The following is an 18,927-nucleotide window of genomic DNA, read 5'->3' on the forward strand; positions in this document are numbered from 1 at the left end:
AGCATGGTTGCATGTGGTACGCTACATAATGTACAATGTAAAGATGTACAAACAGAAAGTTTATTAGTTTTATTCATTGGCTGTGTTTCTTTCAGATACAACATCAGATCTAAAGAAGCATTCTTCGACAACGCCACAAGGGGCCGAATAGTGAGTGTTCGTTTGGAATTTAATCTGATTCTTCTCGACGTTTGTCCCCAGTCTGATATTCTCACATCTGTCTTAGGTTTATGAGATCCTGAGACGGACAGTGTGTGTACGATCCTGTCAAACCATAGGTAAGGATGCCAAACAGTTCATGGTGTGTGTGTGTGTGTGTGGTTACTGGACATATGCAGCCTTTGGATTCTTCACATTGATATGTACGGTTCATTTTCAGTGTTTAGATGAATGACATGAGCTGTTTTAAACCCTAAGAAACCAGCAAGTGAATGTGTTTTGACTATATTTATTTTTCCCTACTTGTTCTATTGTATTTTTTACTCCATCTTTTAATGTGTTTTTACGGTGTTTTTTAAACTGTACGGCACTTTGTGACGTCTTTTGTCTGCGAAATGTGCTTTATAAATAAAATTATTATTATTATTATTATTATTATATTATTCCAATGAAAGTAGCTAGCGCCATTAGCTCCAAAAGTCGCTCTTCGGTCTGAAGAAGTCATAAATCCCAATACTGGAATAAAAACCTGGTTTGGCTCAATACAAGTGCTTTATGAGCCTTTGTTGTAGATATGTTGTGATGCCGATCACTTTATCAGACATTGGTTATATCCTCCATCAGGTCAAACGCAGTTTAAAGAGGACATAACATGCTAATTTCTGGGTTCATACTTGTATTTCGGGGTTTCTACTCGAACGGTCTGAATATTCCTGTATTCACTCTCTTCCTGAAACACTAGCACGTTAGCTCCTGTCTCTTTAAGCCTCGCTCGCAAAAAAGCCCAGCTTGCTCTGATTGGTCAGTGTTTTCGGGGGACGACAGCCTTGTAAATTAAAACCCCAGCTCTATGTTGGGTGACAGTTGAGTCACAGAGAATAAACAACATCTCGATCAGATAGATTGGGGTCGAGTAAAAAGCCTTATAAGGGTACGATTAAAACCAGGTGCATTGGTACACTGGTCTTACATGTTTGGCTGTGAATGCGCAGGGCAAAGCTAACGGTCACTTGCGGGTCAAGGTCAGGCTTTGACAGACCACAGGTGAACTGGGTGGTGATATTGATTATGCCGGCGTTCAATAGCGAGACGAGTGTCAGCCAAACAAGGAGCGAACTCTAATTTGTTTTGTTTGAGCTTTGCAGCAACACCGCTCCCACCAGGCGGTTGTTAGACAGTGACTTCGCTCATTTACACTCTGCACTGCGGGCGTCCACCGGGGACGACCGGCAATTAACCCCAGCAGCGATGTCAGCTGCAAGTGAATTTGAACAAAGTCTGTGGAGATGGCTACAGCTACAAACAGTAATTGTGTCAGAAAGACTTCTCCCAGCTTAAGAAATAGGCCCACTATTGTCTGTAAGATACAAACAAACACTTTAGTTTATATATATTTGTATTATATTAAATTCAGAGAACAACTGCCTATGACCCACCAGTCCCGTTTAGACATGCGTGTGCACCCGTTTCCTTTCCAGTGTCCACCATATGTCTGGTTGGCGGTCCCGGCCTGGCAGAAGGGCTGAGCCAGAGGGAACTGGCGGTGCTGCAGGGGAAGAAGAAGAGAGAAGATGAGAGTTACATCTCCATAACCTCTATTCTGCTCTTGCCTTTTCAATATTGGTGCACACATTTTGCCACACACACTCACGCAGAGGCAGAGCCAACTCCCCGCGTCTCTATCATCTCCTCGAAGTGGGTCACACTTCTTGGGTCAGGCGGAGATTGAAGCGGGGCGCCTCTGGGTGTTGTGGTCGCATCTCCCCGGTCGAGTGAGCGGTCATACGTTTGTATCGCGTGTCGGCCAATCGCTACAAAGTTCCCAGTGAGAGTAGGTGCCTCATTTCACGCCTCATCCTGGTGCACGGTTTGTGTAAACTCGCTCCTTAATGCCAGTGACTCAACTGTTCCTTCACCGGCTGCTTGGATTTCTCGGCCCAAACTACTACTGAAGTTTCCAGACTAATTCACGTTGTTTCCCATCATCCCTTTCCCTCCACTGGATACAGAACATGATTAGAATGTGAAATAAGAAGTTACATGAAGGATCCAGTGATGATCCGGGTGACAAGGAGGAAAAGCACCCCCGGGTGATGTTCAAATACTCCCTCAGGGTTGTCTATAACGTCTCTGCTCTCTCTCTTTCTCTTTCTCTTTCCCAGGCATCAGCACGTTGATCGCTAAAGGAGTGTATGACGCCGCCTTCCCTCTGCACGATGTAAGTGTGAGGTCGGGAATTCCCAGCAGACGCTCATCGGTTTCAGTTTATTTCGCTGCAGTATGCAATTAGCAGAGAACGGAAACTTGCCTAAAAAGGTGCAGGCAGACATTAGAATGGAAGAAAAGACTCAATTGATTTTTTCAGCAGCTGAAGGTAATATTTTCAAATGTTGGAGCTGTCTTCAAGCACATTGGAGGCACAAACTAGGAAGGCGGCTCATAACAATCCTGGCTCTCAACTGCATTGTCATGTTATGACAAGATATCCTAAAAGAAATGAAAGATTAATAAGTGAGAGAGACCGTAGTGACGTATTCTTGGGCTGAAGCAAGTTTTTAAATCTCTGCAGGTTCAGCCTCAGCTCTTATAATAATGAAATAATAAACTGTAGAGAAAATAATGTCCAAATTTAAACCAGTTTTTGACCCCACAGCCATTACTGGATGAAATCATGCATTTTATTATAACATGCTTTCAAACTAGAGCTCTGTATTTTTATTTATTTAAAAAATGTTTTTACAATTCAACACCAGATTGAGTCATTTTCTCTTGTTCGCCCTGTGGGGAAAATTCATGTTTCCTCTTCCCACATTTAGGATACAGTAAATGAATTCAGTGGCATTATGTCATTAAAAGTGGAAAATAGTACTAATGTATAATTTCATGGTGTTTTTTTTTTGATGAGGACATTCTTTCCTCTAAGGACACCAGAGCAACTTCTTTTCAAAAGGATTCACAATGGGTAGAAGTAAACTTTAACCAATGCAGGTCGGAATTGAATCAGTCCTAAAAGTTAGTTCATATTTCATATAGTATGCTGTCTGTGATAGATTTCTGTGCGTTTGTATCCCTGCGTGCACTCACCCTCTCTTCTCGCTCCTCAGGGTGACTATAAGGTCATCGGACACCTGGAGGAGAGGAGCGACAGACAGGTAGACGACTCCTCTCTCATCTCTCCATCTTTCGTCGTCTCCCCCCGCTTCTCCTCCTCCTATTCATTTGTCCGTCTAATGAACACGCTACAAAAAGACTACCACTGCTCTAGTTCCTCAGAAAGGGGCCGTGCTAATGTGATACAGTGCTGGAGTCATTTGGTACGCTGTAATAGAACATATCTAAAAGTCTGCTGCACGTGACCTTTTAATGTAGCTGGAAATCAAGGGATGCGCCGCTTCTCTAAACATTAGCTCCCTCTATGTAATCTTCATTCTTCTTCCTTTCTGAGAATGTCCCATCTGTGTAACGCCGCCACAGATTGGAGTTTAAGTTCAATAAACATCTCTCAGACTGAGCTGCGTCGAAAGGCAGAAAACAGAATCCGGCGGCAGACGTGCATTTCAAAGGAAGGAGCGAAAACAAAACCAGTTTTTGGGATTGGAGGTTAGCACAAAACAACAGCAAACAAAACATTATTAACAAGCATAAACAGCAACTTCTTATTTTTCCGTTAATCGCGATCACGGCACTGGGGACTCTCTCACCAGATCGTTTATCGTGGTCCTCCTTTCCCTCCTCTCTCTTGGCTTTGGCACAGCGTTACTCAAACTGTTCTTTGACTTCATCCGCTGAGCTTTAACTCAACCAAGCAGATCATTTCTGCCTCCGGATCAGCTCGGCCTCGGGGGATTGTTTGTTGATTCCGACATGCTCCAACTAGTAAGCACACAACATCCACCCACACTGACTCGTTCCCATCTGTTGCCAGGTTCTGCACGACGAGTGGGCCAGATACTCTGCCTTTTACAAGTACCAGCCCATTGATCTGGTCAGGTAATGTCACCGCAGCACCACTCAACCCTTTTTGTTTCATCTAATCGTCAACCCAAGATAACGGTCACAGAAGACACACTACAGCTATGCAGACGTTGCAGTGCATTATGGCCGGTGTAGTTGGCTAAAAGGCTTTTGTTGTTTGGTAGGATTTGATCTTTGAGACCTACAGATAGTTTGAAGTCCCTGATTATAATCGGTAACACACACTTTAGTGTCTCTGCTGCATACTCCACTGTAAGAGTGATCAATCTAGTCCTAGTTGTGTGCAATTTTTTTCTTCTAAAGTTCAAGTTCTGAGTTAGCCAGATCAAGGAGTCCTTGTAGAATCCTCTTTTGCAATTAGGACCAACAACTTTCAAAGTACATGTGGTTATGTGTAAGACAGTATGTTCTCACCAAGTACCACCAATCAAATGACTGTGTATTACGGTGATTAAAGGCCCTGGAAAGCCTCTTATCATGAGAGAACGGGTCCTTCATGAACACTAGGTTTCCTGCCAGAGTTTGGAACAGTTTGGATTGTTTCTACGAGGAGCTTTTCTCATCGACTTAAAGTTGGCAGACTTCTGTGCACCACTCACGGTATAGCAACATTTAAATCACAAGAGAGGTAGAGTAGCTGAGTTTGGAAGTGTTAGTAAACGATATAAAAACTCTGAACTGTTGCACATTATGTCAGTCCGAGCAAAGCAGGCAGAGTTTGAACTCCAATCTGAAAGGAAGTGCTTCGTGAAACACTGACAATGACCGGCCCAGATAGAACATTGGCTTGCTCTATTGCTCTATCTATTGCTCTATCTTACTCTATTTAAGGATGAAACACCTGTGTTGCGTGCTGCTTAAGTCACCACAGTTTATTTTGCCATGGCCATCACTTGGCACTTTCTCCTAATCCCGGCCCTCTGACCCCGCAGGAAGTACTTTGGGGAAAAGATCGGTCTGTACTTCGCATGGCTCGGTGTTTACACTCAGCTGCTGATACCGGCCTCCATCGTGGGAATCATTGTGTTTTGCTACGGAGTGGCAACGGTGGATACGGATATACCCAGGTACTGCAAAGTTCTCTGCTGCTTTGGGAAGCCACACGTCTAATTGGATTAAATGATGAAGTGATTCGATTTTAGATAGAAATGGATGTGAACTGCAACATGACTGGTTGGCAGAGATGTACAACAAGTTCTCGTGCGCTGCCTAGTGAGATACAAAATAAAATTCTGGACTGACACACATGCACCAATACTGGTCTGTTAAGATGCTCCAAATGTCTGCGAGACCAATATTCACTTCGAAGACGTTGAAGATGCAGCACATTACTAGCAAAACAATGGAGGGAATGATACAAAAGTATTTCCTCTCGATCATCCCTTATGACCCACTAGAAGTGTGTGTTGGTGACAGTGTCTGCAGAGACCCCGCCCTCTGCCTGAACATTCTTTCTTCTTCCTCTTTGCTGTGTTCGGGAAGTTCCCGGGCGTCAACAAAGAGGATTTTAGGCGCCATGTGTGGGTGTAGCACCCAGCCAATAACAACCGTGGAACGTGCCACTCGGCTGCATTCATTCAAAATACGGCAACTTCCCACAGGGCTGTGCTGAGGCCATGAAACAATCATAAACCAATGACTAGCCCGCACGACCATCGCTGTTCTCTCGCTCTCTCACTGGCTCGTTGAGTATAGGAGGAGGAGCCAACTTTGAAAGCTGGGAGTTTGCAAACAGCAACGGACAAAACGCTGCATATTATACCTTTAAGTCACAATGATGCCAGATAAAATGCTACATTAAAGCACGTGGAAAATCATGATTTCCTCCCACCACAAATTGTTCGCACACAAGCTGTCACACACACACCAGACAGGGATTGCCCAGATACCTGCTGTATCTGGCTTTAGACAGGCTCGTGTGGGAGGAACACAGAAGGTACGGCTGGCAGTATGTGTGTTTGTGTGTGTGTGTGTGTGTGTGTGTGTGTGTGTGTGTGTCATTCAGCAAAAGGTTGATAATTCCACCTACACTGACTGTGAGTAGGGTCAAAGCAGAGAGGCGTGTATTGTGGTAACGTGTTTAAAGTCCCATTCATTTCTAATGGTTAAACAGATACAAGGATGCCTTTTTGTTCTGTGTTGTCAGATCTCGGTGCTCTGTGACTTAACTCTTGATCTCCCCCCCTCAGTCTGGAGATGTGTGACGACCGTCTCAATTTCACCATGTGTCCTCTGTGCGACGGAGCCTGTGACTTCTGGCAGCTCAGCACGGCCTGCGGCACCGCCAGGGCTTCACACCTCTTCGACAACCCCGCCACTGTCTTCTTCGCCATCTTCATGTCCCTCTGGGGTGAGGGTGTGTGTGTGTGTGTGTGTGCGTGTGAGTGTGTGTGAGTGAACAGGTTGGCTGAATGTGAAGTCGCTCATCGATATTGTCTCATCTTATGACCTCCTGTAGAGAGCAACAGCATAAGACATGCAGGAAATATGTTAAAAAAAGGAATCTGAACTATCAAACATTTTACATGATGTTTTGTGCCAATTTTCTCACCTAATGCGTGAGAACCCTTCCACACCACGAGAGGATGTCGTTTACTGTAGATTGATATTGAGCGGCTTGCTCTTATAGCAGGAAATGAAAAAACAGCTTTTCGATTTGTGCAGACAAAAATAAATCCTTCTGAAAATCTGTTAAAAACCTGTAAGAAAATTTGGATATCTGGCAGTGAAAAAAATAAAACAATGAGTTGGGTGTGAAAGTAGATTTCTGACGCTGGAAGCTGATTTTTCCAGAGCTTTTGTGAGTTTGGAAGCTGCAGAACATATGTTAAAAAAACTATGAGCTTTGCAGATTACAGATTCTAGTAACTTCATGGTCTGGATTTGTATGACTTTGAGAGAGTAATGTTTATAAAATTGGGCTTTCTTCCTCTAAACGTATTGCAGCCACTAGAGGATGGAGTTCAACACCTCAGCTGTTCATGCGCTGCTTCTTCTTCTTCTTCTTCTTCTTCTTCTTCTTCTTCTTCTTCTTCTTCTTCTTCTTCTTCTTCTTCTTCTTCTTCTTCTTCTTCTTCGTCTTTTTAACCAGCAGTCACATCAGCAATCCCCTGATCGCCGCCAAACACATGAATCCTAAAAGTGGATCTGAATATGATGCTAAAGACTTTCATCAAAATAATTTGACGTGTGTGTGTTGTGTGTGTGTGTGTGTGTGTGTGTGTGTATATATATATGTGTGTAGCGGTGCTGTTCCTGGAGCACTGGAAGCGCCGCCAGATCAGTTTGAGCTTCAGTTGGGATCTGACCGGCATCGAGGACGACGAGGTACATACAGCACACACACACACACACATACACACACACACACACACACTCATAAAGCACATACTGTATGTCAGCGCCAATCTATTATTCCTATTGTACCATACCAGTTCCTGGAGACTATTATGGTTAGGGTAACCGGTCATGTTTAAGGCAACTAAAACGCTGAATAATGTACAGAGGACACAACATTTGTAGAGGACAAACTGTACGCATATTTGACTCTTTGTCCTCAGGAACATCCCAGGCCAAAATACGAGACCATCCTCCTCCAGAAGAGACAGCGGAAGCAGAAAACTAAGAAGAAGAAGAAAAAGAACGAGGTAAGAAACCATTTGTTATTGAAACCCTCAGGAACACATTTCCCACAAAGCCTGTTGACACAGCGAACTAAAATACGAACATGTGTGACTTCCATTCTCGTAGCTGGACCCGACTGTCAGCAATACCAATGGAAAGGTATCACACAGTGAAACTCTTATTTCACAGCAAGTTATGACATTCATTTGAGGGTTTTAGATCGCACACACACTATATATATTCTCATCATGCATTCTGCGGGTGAAACAGACCGGCATCAGTTGATCATGAGACGCTTCCACCTGGCTCAGTCCCGGTGAACCAGATCCAAAGCGTGTGTCAGACGTTAGTGTGATGATCTAATGATTGGGATTGATCTAGATTCCCCTCTGTAAATTGGGTCAATCACATTGAGTCCTGTTGGCCCACATACACGTCGCTTGGGCAACAGATGGCCTCCTGCCACGGCCCGACTGAGGAGACAGGAACTGATTTGCGCGGCGTGTGCGACCACCGCCACAAACATCCCAGACTCTGATCTGAGGACAGCAGGACCGGAAACCCGGAGGATCCCACTGGTGTCGGCACACGCCACCTGCTGGCTATGTTTGCAGATGAAAGGAAAAGCAACACACACGGTTGATTTATTCATGGCAATATGAAAGTGATTAACACAGTTCCATTTGTATATATATTTTTTATTAATAAATAATAGTGTTCACAATAAAATTGTGGCTGCCTGCACTGACGAGGCGGTTGCTGTGGAACGTACGCTAGCATCTAGCATCTAGCATCTTTCTTTGTTCGTTCCCTGGCTGGCGTTGCATTGATTTAATCATTTATTGACATTATTTGTATGTTGCCATTTATTGAGAAATGACCAGCAACAGGATGATGAGTTTGACAGCTGCGTGTGTGAGGCCGCTATGTGTTAGGGGGAGGTGTGTTGCTCCTCTTTCTCCAGTCCCAGAGCGTTGGTTGCCAATAGCGTTGGAGAAAGTGTTCACCCTTGAGGCCGCTCACGCTCATAATCTCCCTGGTGTCGTCCGGCGGTTTCTGAATCTTGTATTTCTGCTGCGTTACTGCTTGTCACATATTCTGGGACCTCGGACTGTTTACGTAGCGCTTCATGGTGTTCTCGATGTCTGTTTTTTTACTTTGCTACTTTGTATTTGTGATCTGTCCCGCGTCGGCAAAAGTGGTCCTCCCTGTGACCCCGTCGCTTCACAACCATGACAACACAAGTCAAAGGAATTGGATTTCATAGCAGTGTTATATGGGTATTATATGAACCAATCAGATTGCTTAATTTGGGCTACCCGTTTCATGAATAGAATTGCACGAAGGCCACTCAATCTTATCTATTACTGTCATGGAGCGTATAATTTGTTTGGTATTATCCAACATTTTATGATTCCAAGAGGGATTACAACACATCCTACAAATCAACTGATTAAAAAAATACTAAAATCATCGTGGACTGTGCTCATGAGAACACAGAGGTTGGCATTCACACCTAAATACACTGGCTTTCAACATTTAACTCTATTAGTGTGAATAGGCTGCTGCCATATAGTGGCATATATACTTATTATTACTGAAAATGGCATGATTGTGCAGATATTTACTTGATTATGCATGCATGTGTGTGTGTGTGTGTGTGTGTGTGTGTGTGTGTGTGTGTGTGTGTGTGTGTGTGTAACCTGTCCCTCTGTCTTGCAGCCAGAGAAGCAGGAGGACGGGACAGTGACAGGGAAGGACAGATGGAGACAAAAACTCCTGTCTGCCATGGCTGCAGGAATACCGGTAACCCTTCCTCTCCTCTCACCTTCCTCACCTCCCTTTCCCTCTCCTTTCCTGTCCACTTACTCCCTCTCCTGCAGGCTGCTGCCTATCTGTTCTTCTCTTCCTGTCCCAGCCTCTGGCTTCTACAGTCTCAGGTATTTGCTTGTGCAACTTTCTTTGCATTTATTTACCAGATATCTGTTGGTCACAGCAACTAACTGAGCCTTAGAAATCTTTTTAAGTGTCTTTGTGGGACTAAATGCATGACAGAAGTGTTATTTCAAAGTTGTTGAAGTTGGACATCAGAATCCACAGCTTATCCTTCCACTGTGCAAAAAATGGCAATAATAACTGAAGGTTTTCATTCAAAGCAGTCTGCTGGAAAGCTACGTTAAGAAGTATTTTGCCTCCTAAATTCCATATTTCCAGTGACTGTTTACTGTCAGTAAGTCTTTCATAATGGACCTCAAGGTGACACCACCAGTATTTGATAGCCTCAGATCTCAGTGACGAGCGTTTCATTAATTGAATGAAATTATTCTAGATCTGTATACTTGCCAGCATTGAAGGAACAGAGTGTTCCCTCAGCTAAAGAAGTTTTACCGGTACGAAGTCTTCTTTTATCTCTGCTCGTAGCTGATGACATGCCATCACATACTCGTCTTAAAGCACATGGTTTAGGATTGCATTCATTAACATCAGAGGATAAGGCTAGAGATACTCTTTATCTTTCTTGTTGCCAAGAAATCCCCCGAAAAGACCAAAACCTCCAACTTCCTCTGTGCCTCTGTTCCAACTTCCTTTAGAGCTCCGTTATTATGCAAACACTATTAAAAACACATCAACAAGACACACTGTACTGAGGTTTATTTTGAACCTTAAATACTTCCTAGTTAGCAAATGCGTATTAGTGCGCAGCTGAAAATAGTTGCAAACAAATACACAACATACTCAAAACTCAAAACGACAATGTACAGCGGTTTTCGGAAATTGCAGAGCCTTAAAATATATATATATATATATATATATTTCTGACCTGCAGTTATAGAAAAAAAAAAGATATTTCTTTTAATTACAAGGCAGGCATTTTGATTGAAACACAGGTGTACCTAACACCATTAATAATTGTGCTCACCAGTCTAGTCGACAGGGAACAGCTAAATTGGACCGGGTTTTCGTCCATTACCGGTTACACCTGTGCCTTTCACTGCCAATGAAATGTTTGTACAACGGCTGCTGTGAATGGCGGCGCTGTATTTCCGCACCTGCAACCAATTGTCCGTGGAACTGAATAAAAAAAAAGACACAAAAGAGCGCGAGACATGAAAGGAGACAAAGAGAAAGAGACATCGAGAGAGACGTATGAATAAAAGAGGGACTCGGAGAAGCAGTGGGATGGAGAGAAACAGAGGGAGGGCGGCTGAGTGGGAGTGAGGCATGCTGGGCAGGAAGCCAGGGGTAAGATTAGGGAACGTCACTATGGCGACACAGAACTCTCTTGCTCTCTTTCTCTCACACACACACACACACACACACACACACACATTTTTGTTACCTGAGACAGTGGATGTACTGTCGGATTAAATCTAGAGATTATATTTCCAAAACGAGAGTTTATTTAGCTGTTATCACAAGACTTTCTCCGGTCAACGTACCAAACACCTTGACAATAGACACGCCTTCATTTATTTATTCATGACGGCCACAAACCATATAACATTAATTTCTCTGGCACTTTTGAAAGTGTCTGGATAGGATATGACGGACATGCAGTTCTTTCTTTTTTTGTTACCTTCTGGTTTATTTATTGACTGAAGCCACGTCTGTGACGGACGGTTCTCTGTCAAAACGTCTCACATCATTTTTAATATACGAGCTGTCAGGGCTAATAATGTGAGAAAAAAGATTTTACATTCAGGATCGTTTTTAATATTTTAGCACGGGAAAGCCGACACAAGTAGTTACTATTATTAGCATCGGATGTATTTTTGAGTTTTCTATCTGCTAGTAACAGCCAAGCAGTGAATAAGAATATAGAGATTCCAACAGTCCCAAAACTCACTGGACCAGCGGCCGAAGAAAAACGTAAATTTAAACTTAACTTTAGTTTTAAGTTGTGTCGTTTGGTTATTAAAATAAGGTCTGGGGTTGACTCAAGCTGAAGAGATTTTAAAGTTTGTTTTCTACGTCATAAAATATTTACGTAAATATCTCATGGGGAAATGTTGAAGCTTTGACGTGTCTTAAAAAAGTGGCTAAATGAGACTACAAAACGTTATCACTCCGACGAGTCCGCCCTCACAGTCTCAGGCTCAGGTTATCTTTTCACTTCTTCTCAAAAATCATAAAAGTGTCGTTCATGGGTGAAGATGATCTCGCTGACCAAAACGTATCACGAACATTTGTTTGCCGCAGAGCGAGTTTTCTGCAAATAACCTCCAGGGTTGGCCTCCAGCAACTCGTCATCTTAGAACAATAGAAACATTCAAAGGCTCAAAGATGTAGGTGTCCATGTTAAATGAAAGACTAGGGAAGTCTGTGAGTCCCGAACCAGTCTTTGGGAATGACTGTTCGAAGCAGACCGGGTGACATGCTGCAGATGATGTATAACCATAAGAGTAATCGATCTCTTCTATGTAGCTCTCTTTAAAACTCTCTTGCGCACATCGCAATGTCGATGCTGAAACAATATATTTTAACTGCATCAAGTTTGCACATATCTTTGAATGTTAAATGCACTGCATGCTTGTCTATTTATTTAATAAACCACCTGGAACATTAACATCAGGCATGCTGATATATGATTTTGTTGCACATACTTTCCTTGCTTCCCAGCTAATTTGATCTGCAAGCTAAAACCCTCAAAAGTAGGTTTATTAAAGGGAAACCAGGGTTTTGACACAAGGAGAAACAGAGAGAGAGGAGGAGGAGGAGCAGAGGGAACGAGTGACCTAGAGAAATAAAGATTGTCTGGAGATGAAGGCTTTGCTGGGCTTTCCTCAACGGAGAGCCAAATATAACACCTGACCCATTTCCTACTATTCACTGTGACCATCACACTCCCTCACACTCTCAAGGTCCTTTCGTCCCCAAGTAAGTTCTCCCCTCTGGTTAGTCAATCATACGGATTGACAGTGTGTGTAAAAAGAAGAAAAAAACACTATGAGAAGAGCTGGCCATTATTTTGCTTGAAATTAAAGCTTTGGCCCCAAAAAGTTATATTTAACATTGGACATTAAAAAAACATTTGACTTTTAGTCATTAGGAATTATTAAAGAGTCCTGCTCAGGGACGATTTAATTTTTTTTTTTTAGGAATTCTTTGATTGTATGATAAGTATATAGCATGTTCAGTAAAGACACATAGCAGTTTACTGCAGCAGAATGCGAGATTATTCGTGGACAGACACACACACGTGCACAATCGCTCAATTTCACGATCTCTCTGCCCGAGATGAAAACTACAGTGTGCAGCTCAGTTTAAAGAACCTGTAGCATACAGATTGTTTCCCACAGATCTACTTTGAGAATGACGTCATGCAGTGACATCATCTCTTTTACAGCGACGTCATGGCCGAGATTCAGCCGCATAGAACACAACACATAAATGATCCAAAGTCATACCCCAGCCTATATTACGATTAAATAACCAATGTGTCCTCGTAAGACAAACCATACTGTATCTTTTAATCATTATTATTATTGAAAATGTACTATTTACAGGTTTAACAAAACAGTGTTAAAGTAAAGAGCGTTGTGTTGATTGTATGTGAATAGTCAGTGTGCACCGTGCCAGTGTGTCCACTAGGTGGTGGTGTTGTCCTGCTCGCTCGCGTGAACATCAGTCTGTGGTCTGTGTGAGTGTCTCTATGTAAACCTGAACCATGTAACGTCATGTGTGTCGTGTATATATGGCTGAGAGGTTTCACATACCTGAGGATGGGGGCGGAGCACTTGTTTTCGCAGAGGTCAAACCGTATTTGACCTCGGACAGGCCAGTGAAGCGTCTCTTTCTTTTTGACACAAGTAGGTCAGCATCTCCCACTGGTTTTGGATTCAGGGAGCCGTGCCACGAACACTCGTTGGATCCATAATGAGGGTGGAGTCAGCAGGTTAGAGGGCATCAGCAATGATTCCTACCATCCGTTTGAGCACCGCACCATTCAGAGTGATTCCAGCTTTCACAACACTGTCTTCACAAAATAACAATGCAACGCTGTTGATGCCACTCCTTGCCTTCCCCTACAGGGAGGTCAGAGGTCGGCTAGTTATTAACAGGCTGTTGGGGAGTGGTGGTGAATGCTTCTCCAGACATACACGTTAGACTACCTTATGTCACGATTAAGTTCTCAAAGAGTCCAGTCATGACACAGCAAAATAATTCACTACTTTCATTTACTATTCAATTGTATTACTAGCACACATATTCACAAAGATGGCTTCACTGGTCCGCAGTATCTGTTGTTTTTCATTTCAATGCTAAAACCACACAAACCCCCACATTAGTGCCTGGAAATGAAAACACTTGTTCGCAGCTGGTCTCTAAATGTAGGATGCAAACTGTAAAACGGACCATTGTGCTGCTTTATGTCTCTCTGCTGAGACGTGGAAGCCCTTCCTGTGGAGGCGGTGGGTAGCAGATGCTGCTCAACTCTCCATTTACAAACCGCTTGAAAAGGAGTGAAAGGAACTGTGACAATGCTTTTCTCATCAGGACATGTGAGAGATAGATTTGCTTTTTTGAATCAATGCGTTGATTTGCAATGTGTGGGGGGAAAAAAAAAAGCTTATTTTTCTTCCTTTCTTCTCTTTTATGACGTCTCTGTGTTCCGCAAAGATTTCCCAAACAAAAGTGAACAAAGCATCGGCCAACGTCTGAGTGACTGCCAACTTTTCCCTCTCTTCTCCTCCCATGTTTCCCGCTGTCCGTCCTGTCAGGCTGCCATAGAGAAGTTGACCTGGAAAGACCGTCTTCCTGGATACCTCATCAACGTTTCCTCTATCCTCTTTATGGTTAGTACATAAAAGCCTAATGCTCTCTTTGGATCATGCATTTTCTCAGTAAAGTGCTTTAAAAGGAAAGATGAAGACACAGTTAATGTACATAAATGAGAATATGACTGACCTCCATCGATGTGGTCTTTGAAATATTAACTCCAGCCTCTGCACTGCAACTCTCAGACGGATATGGTCGAGACATGACTTTTATTTCTTCCTTTCTGCTCCCAGTTTGCCTTGACGTTTTCCGCCGTCTTCGGCGTCATCGTCTACCGCATCACGGTGTCGGCCCTGATGGCGATGAGCCCCGACCCGGAGACCAAGTCCAACGTTCGGGTGACGGTGACGGCCACCGCGGTCATCATCAACCTGGTGGTTATTCTGATCCTTGATGAAATCTACGGCGCCGTGGCGTTGTGGCTGACCGAGCTAGGTACAGAAATAAAAACGCTCATTTGCTCATGACTTCGAGAACCCAATGCCTTCCAAATATTGAACACATGAACACGCTGAGAAAACACCAAAAACATTTACGAACAATGCGAAAACTAGAATTCCTAGCCTGCCTCAACTATTCTCAGAGTCTCGATAACTAAATGAAGAGTTTAAAAAAAAAATTTAACCATTTATTTGCTTTCATTCCGAGACGTACGTTAACGCTGGCAATGGTTAGCTTAGCTTAGCACAACAACTGGAAGCGGGAGGAAACCGTTAGCTCTGGTTTGTTCAAAGGTAAAAACAACATCATATCCCCGTAAAACCCAAACTTGTTTAATTTCAATAAAATTCTTGTGCGATACGATCATATTGTCCTACATGATGCCATATTCCAGAAACGTTTATAAAAGCAAATCTTTTGTCACGTAATCGCCATCTGTTTCCGTGAGTACGTGTGTGTGTGTGTGTGTGTGTGTGTGTGTGTGTGTGTGTGTGTGTGTGTGTGCGAGAGACAGAAAGAGTCTTTCTGCTTCTCGGTGGACAGTTTGATGAAACTTTGATGTTTTCACGCTCCAGTCCTCCCATCAGTCATCCCGGGAGGTTTCAACCATACTTACATTCATATTCAAAACCTCTGAAATAGAAGGAAATAATGGGACAGAGACGTGTGAGGAAGAGGGAGAGAGAGAGAGAGAGAGTGCATGGATATGCCATGTGAAAAGTGCTCGTACTTTAACCTACTTCCAGCACAGTGATCATGTTAAGACTCAAATTCAAGAGTCAGACCGACAGTGTTCTGCTGCGATCACACTGGACTAAAGACCCATACTGAAGAAGACCTATAACATGATAACACGAACACAATGATAGCCAGACCTCAACATACACTCCCCTACATTTGTCCTTTCAAGGCGCTAAATTCAGAGAATGAATATGGCAGCAAACAATTTTGCTAATGTGAAGATACAGTGGAGTCCTTAGCAGAGAACGAAGCCGCTCTCCCTCTTGTGTGCGTTGTAATCCGAGCTTCTTTGTACGTTGTTTGTGCAGTCTGCCCTCGCCCACACGGCGGTTAGAGCTGGCAACGTCGCCCGACCCGCGGCGCCATTACTCCATCAGCACCGTTGCCGTTGTTTGCGCTGTTGCATGTGCAAACGGGATCCTCTAAATACCCGATCCTCAACATGTTATTCATGTCCATAGAAACTCTGAATTCAGCACCTTTGACATTCTCTCCAACCCGCTTGCCGTCCTCACAAAACAACACCATGCCAGATCCATTACAGTCCCACTTGGCCTGTCTTTCAGAGATTCCTAAAACAGAAACCAACTTCGAGGAGCGTCTCATCCTGAAAGCCTTCCTGCTCAAGTTCATGAACGCGTACGCACCCATCTTTTACGTGGCCTTCTTCAAGGGACGGTGAGTCGTGTGTGTGTGCAGCGCCAAAGCATTACTGCTTGTTTTAATGCGGAGAATGAGAACAAAGGAGCATTTACTCCTTCAGTTAAGTGGAGCTGCTCAGTCCTAATTGTGTGTTTTTCTCAGGTTTGCTGGTCGACCTGGAAACTACGTGTACGTCTTCAACGATTATCGGATGGAAGAGGTTCGTTATCCGACTTTGCGTCCGTGTTTCCTTTCCTTTGAATGAGTAGACGGTAAAGCGGTGATCTCGGTGCGTGTCTCCCTCAGTGTGCGCCGGGAGGCTGCCTCATCGAGCTGTGCATCCAGCTCAGCATCATCATGCTGGGGAAGCAGCTGATCCAGAACAACATCTTTGAGATCGGCATCCCGTAAGTAGACTACGCTCCTTTTTAACATTTGATTTTGTATGTGCTCACTTTGCAAACGTATGCAGAGCCAGCTCTATTTCTATGGCCTCATTGTCTGAGACCTAACACACACACACACACACACACACACACACACACACACATGCTTCGCTCCCAAACATTTACAAGGTTTCCTTCTTGTTCTAATAACATTCCTCCCATGTCTGAACGGTGGTTCTTCATCTTCCGCTCTTACAGGCAAATCTCAAAAGGGGTCAGAGGTCAGCTCTGTTTATAACAACTGTCACACAACAGAGGTGCCTTTTTTGGCTTCAGGGCCGCACTGTAACTGTGGCGTGAGCGCAGCTTGACCTCCCGGTCCGTCGGGTGAGCCTCATCAAACACGGCTGCTTTTCTCCAGGCGACCCGCGGCGCATACCGTCTACATTCCATCTACTCATCTGTTTTACATTCATCAACTTAAAAGCCTTCGCACCTGGGAGACCACCAATAAAAAACACAGTCTTCAGGCAGTGCGTCAGGGGTTATCTCAGGTTTAAACCATTGAACCCTAAAAGCTCCTGTCTAAAGATGGAAGAGATGAACCTGTCCATTTAAAAAGAAGAAGAAAAGAAAACATAGTCACCGCCACATCCTCCCTGAGAGGAATCAGTTCTATTGAGACTTTACAGCAGCCTCATTCTGAGCTCCCACCCAGGAGAGCAATACAAGGCCTGTTGAATTATTGAACAAGGGCGTACCTTTGCTCCTGGACAGTCTCGTTAACGTACTGTGACATATTGAGGTTTGAAATGTGGGCTTCAAGGCACGAGGCTTGAGGCCAAGATGCAGCGTGATACACATTTTTTAATATATATATTTTTAAAGACGCATCTAAAAACTCCAGAAGTTGCTTGAGAGTCATCCCGTTTTTAGGTTTTCCTCAGTTTCTAAGTAGTCCAGTGATCTGTACATTCATGGTAACGCTGCCACAGGAACGGCCAATAGCTAGTTCAGCGTACTTCTTAAAAGTTCCATTTTGCCAATGAAGAGTCTAAATGACTGGGCTCACGTTCTAGCCCACAAACTTTGTTCATGGGGGGTGATAATATAAATCGTTATATTATGTTGGAAATGAGAGAAAACATACATAATTTGGTTCAGTGTAATTAACACTGTGGTGGTTGTCATAATATATTTCATTAAATTAAATAAATACTGAATCAAAGCCAAAATTCTTTTCAAATTCCTGTTTTCTTTAATTATTTAAAGCTGTATTAAGTGATTTTGACCACTAGAGGGCAGAGAAATACCTACATGTTCACAAAAACATGCTGTCCGAAAGATGCTACTCATGGTTTACCTGGTGAACCTCAAATCAAGCAGGCGATGCAGCCACTGTACCGGCATCATGGACTCATGTTTCTGACCACCTGATGAGTGTAAGTGCAATAGTTGAGTGTCGTCTAAAAAACGGGGAAAAAAAGGCTAAAAGCAGCTTTGAACTGCTGTAAAAAAGTTAATCATTTGAACCGCTTTCACATTCGTATCAAAATATTGCTGTGTGCCGGTTGAATGAAACATCCTGATGCTTTTATTTTAACTGGCACATTACCCGGTTACATTTTCAAGTGAGGCCCTGCATTTTTCCACAGGTCACATGACCTGGCTTTAAAACAGTGTAGTTGATGCAAAAGGAGGGAAAAGAAAAGTGTGTGTGTGTGTGTGTGTGTGTGTGTGTGTGTGTGTGTGTGTGTGTGTGTGTGTGTGTGTGTGTGTGTGTGAACATTAGTGTCTACATCTACTTGATGTGACTGTTTGTGTGTTTAAAGGAAAGTAAACTTTTATATTTTCACTGCCTCCATGAAGGTGCCGTAGTGTGTGTGTGTGTGTGTGTGTGTGTGTGTGTGTGTGTGATGACCACATTAATAATGCAGTCAAGCATTTAGCTGCTCTTGTTACAGTTTTTATTAACGCAGTAAACACAGTAGCGTGCATGCACAACAACACTTACGCACTCTGGCACAGGCAGCAACGACTTGCCCATTAAACACAGTCGCACATGCATCGGTTTCACATGCACACACACACACACTGTATACATGTGTTGTAATTATGTTGTACAGTCCCTGGGTCTCCCTGTGCTCTCACACCAATGCACATCTACTGGCTACTCTTA

The 18,927-nt window shown here is 43.4% G+C and overlaps 1 protein-coding gene across 1 annotated transcript in view; it reads left to right on the top strand.

The window, feature by feature from the left end:
* ano2b (anoctamin 2b) overlaps positions 1 to 18,927 on the top strand; it is a gene marked incomplete at both ends in the record, with an annotated part of 60,597 nt that overhangs the window by 20,486 nt on the left and 21,184 nt on the right. The window contains 15 exons of the mRNA XM_079236403.1: positions 96 to 150; positions 227 to 278; positions 2,322 to 2,377; positions 3,264 to 3,311; positions 4,085 to 4,149; positions 5,067 to 5,201; positions 6,324 to 6,484; positions 7,379 to 7,461; positions 7,695 to 7,781; positions 9,481 to 9,564; positions 14,481 to 14,555; positions 14,772 to 14,973; positions 16,287 to 16,398; positions 16,525 to 16,582; positions 16,669 to 16,769. Of these exons, the coding sequence (XP_079092529.1) occupies positions 96 to 150; positions 227 to 278; positions 2,322 to 2,377; positions 3,264 to 3,311; positions 4,085 to 4,149; positions 5,067 to 5,201; positions 6,324 to 6,484; positions 7,379 to 7,461; positions 7,695 to 7,781; positions 9,481 to 9,564; positions 14,481 to 14,555; positions 14,772 to 14,973; positions 16,287 to 16,398; positions 16,525 to 16,582; positions 16,669 to 16,769 (1,374 nt within the window). The remainder of the gene's footprint in view (positions 1 to 95; positions 151 to 226; positions 279 to 2,321; positions 2,378 to 3,263; positions 3,312 to 4,084; positions 4,150 to 5,066; positions 5,202 to 6,323; positions 6,485 to 7,378; positions 7,462 to 7,694; positions 7,782 to 9,480; positions 9,565 to 14,480; positions 14,556 to 14,771; positions 14,974 to 16,286; positions 16,399 to 16,524; positions 16,583 to 16,668; positions 16,770 to 18,927) is intronic.

The sequence above is a fragment of the Taurulus bubalis genome (genome assembly GCF_910589615.1).
Source record: "Taurulus bubalis genome assembly, chromosome: 20".
Lineage (NCBI taxonomy): Eukaryota > Metazoa > Chordata > Actinopteri > Perciformes > Cottidae > Taurulus > Taurulus bubalis.